Source organism: Chiloscyllium punctatum, chromosome 35 (assembly GCF_047496795.1).
Source record: "Chiloscyllium punctatum isolate Juve2018m chromosome 35, sChiPun1.3, whole genome shotgun sequence".
Classification (NCBI taxonomy): domain Eukaryota; kingdom Metazoa; phylum Chordata; class Chondrichthyes; order Orectolobiformes; family Hemiscylliidae; genus Chiloscyllium; species Chiloscyllium punctatum.
The window spans coordinates 18413499-18419544 of NC_092773.1; the positions used below are offsets into that span (position 1 = coordinate 18413499).

Below are 6046 nucleotides of genomic sequence, written 5' to 3' on the forward strand. Positions count from 1 at the left end.
CCTATTACCAATTAAAAAACTAACTCCTTCCTAAACTTATTCACTGTTCCAACATCCACCACACTTTGTGTTAGCAAATTCCACAGATTCACAACCCTCTGGGAGAAATAGTTTCTCCTCAACTCAGGTTTAAATTTGCTACCCCTTATTCTAAGATTATGATATCTTGTCCTGGAATGCCCCAGAAGAAGAAGCATCTACCCCATGTCCAATTTATCCACATCTTTTATCATCTTGAATACCTCAATTTGATCTCTCCTCATTTTTCTAAATTCCAAAGAGCATAGGCCTAAACTATTCAATCACTGACATGACAAACCCCTCATCTCTGGGATCAATCCGGTGAACCTCCTCTGTCTCCAATGCCACTACATCTTTCCTCAAATAAGGAGAACAAAACTATGCACAATATTCCAGGGGCGATCTCACCAATACCTTACACATTTGCAACAATACTTACTTACCTTTATATTCTATTCTCTTAGCTGTAAAAGCCAACATTCCATTCACTTTCTTTAGTATCTGCTGTACCTCCACGCTAGCTTTCAGGGCCTCATGAACACATACACCTAGATCCCTCTGCACTGGAGCAACCCAAGTCTCCCTCCATCAATAGGTTGTCTTCCCATTTTGACCCAAATCCATGACCTCACACTTACCCACATTAAACTCCATCTGCCACATTTTTGCCCACTCACCCAACCTATCTATATCCATTTGTAAGGTTCTGATTTTCTCATTGCAATTTAGCATCACGCCTATTTTTGTGTCACCTGCAAATTTAGTTATAGAGTCTTCTATCCTGTGCCCAAGTTCATTAGATTGTAAATAGATAGGGTGCAAGGACCAAACTCTGTGGCACCCCACTAGTTACATCTTAGCATCCAGAAATAAAACATTTTCCCGACTTTCTGTCTTCTGTCCATCAGCCATCCATCCATCCAGGCTGAGATTATCCTTAATCGAGTATGATCCAACCTTGTAAATTAACTTTTCATGTGGCATATTGTCAAAGTTCTTTGAAGAAGCATTATCAAACATGGTGGTCCATTGCAGTCAAACTTGGTCATATTGATACACATTTTATTTAGCAAAGTTTGCAAGATGAAGAATTAGAACTCAGACTGATTTCTGACCTTGCTGTCACTGAATAATGGATGACTCACAACTTCACTTTTGTTCCTCAGTTCACCCAACTCTAACCAGGGATTGATTTTGGAACTCTTCTTTCTGCACAACACTATACCATATTTGGAAAAGGCATCTACCAATAGAATTGTTTAAGGTCTGGCATTGACAGCCATTATAAAAAAATGTGTGTAAATGAAGAAAATAATGTTTTCTTCTTTCTAAATCTCTCTACAGTATAACTTTACACCTCAAGATTTCCTGTCCATCTTCCCCTGCTTTCAGCTGCTCCCGGAATGCCATATGTTCCATCCCACAGGTTAAGATAGAAATGGAATCCGAGTACGATGATACAGACACGGAGAAAGCTCGGAGAGACACAAGCGGTGAAACTACTCTGTAACTTGGTCTGCCAGGTCCTGCCAGTAACACTTTGTTGGCACATGGACCTCGTGAACTGTTGATGAGCTAACAGATGAGGGCCACGATTTGTGCACGTTAACTTGGTGAGAACTGCACTTTGTCCATACCGGAGTGTCTACCGCAGGTGAAGACTTCTATGCATCTACATTGTCTTTTGCCTAGAAGTGTTGTTTAAAATATGTTTTTCAAGGATATTGACATACTTATTAAAGTTTAGGAACAGATAGCATTGGTCACACAAGACTGCAGAGTATACCAAGAAATTCCAGGAATTAGGAAATTGTTTTGAGGTAATTTAATTTTTCAAGCCAGTTCTCCTTTGAGATTTAACTCTGATGTTCTGTTGAGATTGACCAATTGTTTACGTAAATGCATCATTTATCACCTTCCCACCTGTAAGTTTTTCTCCTTAGGTTCAATGCTGTTCAGAGCACGAATTGCTCCATTTTGAACAGGATTTCAATCCTGATGAGAATCCTGAAGCTTTTACAAATTGTTTTAAATTATATTGCAGAGTGTATGAAGTGAGGGAGCTCAGCTGGTGTAGGTCAAGTAGCTCTTAACCACCTTGTAACTTTTCAAAAGTTCCCAGCTGTAGATTTTCCATTTGATGTTGCTACAGTTTATTTCTATTTAAGTGATACAAAAGTGGGAATTCCTGATAAAAACTTAATGATTTCTCATGGCAAGTTAAGATTGTTCTACAAATGTCAACCATGTATTTCCTTACTCCATTTTTAATTTATTTTGTAATTGATGTATTTGAAATCATTGATAGAAATTATGATGTATGACAAATTAATGCTGTGACTCTTTGTCTGGCAGTCTATCTTCATACTGATAAGAGCATTTCATGCAGCGAGACATCACATGAAAAAGACCAGAAAAATGATATTGTTTGTTTGATTAAGCCTGAAGATACTTCGGGTTTTACTGTTTTCTGAATTTGTTACAAAGAAAAAAATCAGTTGAACTTAATAGTGTCAATGTTTGCTTCTTCAATGCAAACACAAAATCAGTTTGAAATCAGACAACATGGAGTTCATTCAGAAAAACAGCATTGAAAAGAACAAAGTATTTCATGTCAATAATAAACACTCAACACCATCCTTTCAAAGTGTATGGTAAAAAGGAGTTGAACTGCACCCTCAGCACCTGTTGCTTAAATTTGTCGGAGGCCATTCCACCTGTCAATAGATGTTGCCAACATTTTCATTTGAGATTAGACTGTATGAATTTGGAGGCAGCCACGAATTATAATTGCAAATTCAGAGGATTACCTGCAAATTAGGTTTTTGTGGAAGTGTAAAAAAATAGTTCAGATCTACTTATCAATGATATAATTAGATTCTCCTCGGCGTGTACGCGTTCTGCCAAAAGGCGACATTTGTTAAAATTGTGGAATACTCCGGAAACTTATTGCACATTATTACTTCCTGTGCAGACTAATTTTTTAAAAAAGCCTGGGTAAACACATGTAGCAAGTAGGACCAACTTCCATTCTGCCACATTCTGTAGTCAGTTTTAATTCATTCAGGGGACGGGGGCTTTGCTAGCATGGCCAATGTTTATTGTCTAATCCATAGCTGTCCTTGAGGCAGTGGTGGGGCACTGCTTTCTTGAACCACTGCAGTCCATTGTGTGCAAGTACACTCACAGCACTGCTAGGAAACGGAGGTGTATGGTTTTGATCTCTCCACAGACAAAGAAGGATGATTCATTTCCAAGTTAGAATGGTGAATGGCATCAAGAATGCAAGAGGAATTTGTCAGTGTAGTGTTCATACATAACTGCTGCCCTTAGTGGATAGCTTAGTTACGGGCCCAAAACTAGGAAAATCATTAATAGCTGGGCAATGAGTAAAAGTTTTAATTCAATAGCTGGGCTTGGGTCTGGAAGGCTAAGAATAATGACTGAAGTGGTTCATCTTTGCATGAAATTAACAATGCCAGTTGCATTAAGTACAGGAAATAATGGATACGATCAATAAACCCTCCAACACAAGTGTTCACCTTTAATCTTGTTATTAAATTTCATATATCAACATGTTATTGGCAATTTTAAGCTAGGTGTGAGTCTGTTGTTGCACAAATTAAACCAACTGCTTAAAACAGACGTTTTACACAAACAGTGATCTATGTATGACTGACTTACCAGTGCTATCTTTATGAGACCAACATTAGTTCAGATACTTTTTAAAAAATGTTAATAACTAAATAGGCAATTTATTTGAGATGACACTTTGTTTAAAAAAAAATTGTAAGGTTGTGGGTTTGAGTTCAAAAGCTGGTACGATTTCAATACAGAACCCATGGGAATGTTGCTTCGTTTTGAAGCACTGTCCATTTGAGGCAGATATTAAAAGATGATACTTCATTATTCTGAATTTGCTCGATAACTTAGCCAAAGTCTGGCCATCAACATTATCAAATAAGCAAACAATATGATACACAATCTCATGATTATTTGCGACATTATCAATACCACATAGTGCAGCATGGACAGTCAAGACAGATTCCTTTCTTTGAGAAACAATAATGTGATCAGGTGCTAAGCTAATACAAGTATTATCATTTGCCAGCAAGTAAATATCTCTCTGCTATCATGTTGCCTTGCCCTGTGTCCTGAACAACTTGGCCTGTGCAGTAGAATTGGTAGAATAAATTTAACCAGGGTGCCAGCAGAAATAAATGCGAGGTGAAACTGATCAATGACACATGCATGTTCCTTGGTCAGAAAGTACATCAGAGATCTATTCAGAATACAGCGTCTGCAAAGAGAGAAAAAAAAAGAGCTATTCCTAAACTCAGTCCAGTCAGGCCGGGCGATGTACAGGCCTCAACTTTCCTTGCTTTTTAATATATGATAGACAATATGGTTCAATCATTTAACTAGGAGTAAACACAGTTAAATCTTCCTGTAGGACAAAATTAACTGGTGAAAATTCTTCAGTAGAAATTGCAGATAGATTCATTCAGCAATGACCGTTACAGATTATTTGCCCTAAATGTTCAGAAAAGCAAATTTCCTCACAATGAAAACACATGCAACTTTTCCCAACTGATTCTTTGCACCAGATGAAGACTTGGACAAGATAATACAATATGAATGATCCTATCAACCTTTTGAAACAATGTACAAAACCTTACGACAATTTTAGCAAGAGCAGAGGAGCTACAGCGCAGTGCCTTAGCCAATATTCATCCCTGAACCTACATGAATGCAATAGACATTAAAATAATTTGTCTCATTGGGAATTGGTGGGATCTGACTGTGTTCAAGTTGAAGCGGACTGTTCATGTCTCTGCTGCTGACAAGAATAAATTTTTATTTCACTGGGTCTTTTATTACTAATACTACATCCCACTGTAGCCTTCTAAAACACAATATAAACACTGAGCTCCAGAAGACACTATTTGCACCAAAAAGGTTGGTTTTTAGGCACATCTTTGAAAAGGCAAGGTAAATCAAAAGGAAGATGTTTTTGGAAAGAAATTCTAAAACTTATGACAGCTGCCAATGATGGAACAGTAAAAAATCAGGTATGGACAAAGCCAAAATTACTAAATTAAAAAGCAGACAGCACTACAGTGAAACAAGCATTCGGCCAATGTTGAGTGCATGGAGAGAGGTGATGAAAAAATGAGAATATTTGGGTTCCTCAGCTTACATTATTGGAAAGCAACTATTTTGGAATATCACCATGACGCAGCATGTAAACGAGGAAAAAGATCCAAGGAGCGATCATGAGAAAACAAAGCACACAAGTTAAATGATGCATAGACGGAAAGAAAGCGTATCGAAGATAATTCTCTGACTAGAATTTGATAAGAATGGAAACAGGAGTGGAGACAAACAGATAAAAATAAAATAAATTTTGTAAGACTATTCTCAAACGATAACAGTCTCTGATAACCCACACAGCAATTGATATAATTGCATAATATTATGCCTCAGCAATTTTAAACTGCATAGGATATTTGCTTTTGCTGATAGTATGCAATCACTTAGTCCTGATCCTGCTCTATGGGCTTTACATGGATACTTGCCATGATATGCTGACTGCTGTTGCAATGCAATTCTTGGTTAATGGCCAATGTAGGAAACATGAAGCCTGGTTAAATGCTTTTCTCTTCCAGCAGTGGCCTTAGGTTATTGTTTCAGTCACAGAAACAAGAACATTGCTACTTTTAAACTTACGTTCGGATATCGTGAAAATGTACTCTTCACTACGGATTAAATCAGAGCTCTACACATATTTATCACCTTCACACTTGCCTTGACAAGGGGGTAAGGTCTACATGTTTTAAGTTTTCTTAATCTATTATTGAGCATGACTATTTCCATTCCAACCACTTCTGTATATTTGGGAGGATTGTAGCTCGTTGGTATGAGGAAACAATCACTGCTTTATCTTTACTTTTCTACCTCACTCCTCCTTCATTGGGTTTTACCCATTCCTGAAGATTAGTTTGGGATTAGGGCTCGCAGGGAT

The 6046-nt window shown here is 37.6% G+C and overlaps 1 protein-coding gene across 6 annotated transcripts in view; it reads left to right on the forward strand.

Moving 5' to 3' along the window:
* The window catches only part of LOC140459721 (electrogenic sodium bicarbonate cotransporter 4-like), a 78982-nt gene extending 75149 nt beyond the window's left edge, over positions 1–3833 (forward strand). For 5 of the 6 annotated variants that reach the window (XM_072554161.1, XM_072554163.1, XM_072554162.1 and 2 more), the window contains one exon: positions 1366–3833. In XM_072554161.1, coding sequence (XP_072410262.1) covers positions 1366–1531 — 166 coding nt within the window. In that variant the 3' untranslated portion in view covers positions 1532–3833. The remainder of the gene's footprint in view (positions 1–1365) is intronic. The other variant, XM_072554165.1, reaches the window with a different exon arrangement.
* The last annotated feature ends 2213 nt before the right edge of the window (positions 3834–6046 follow it).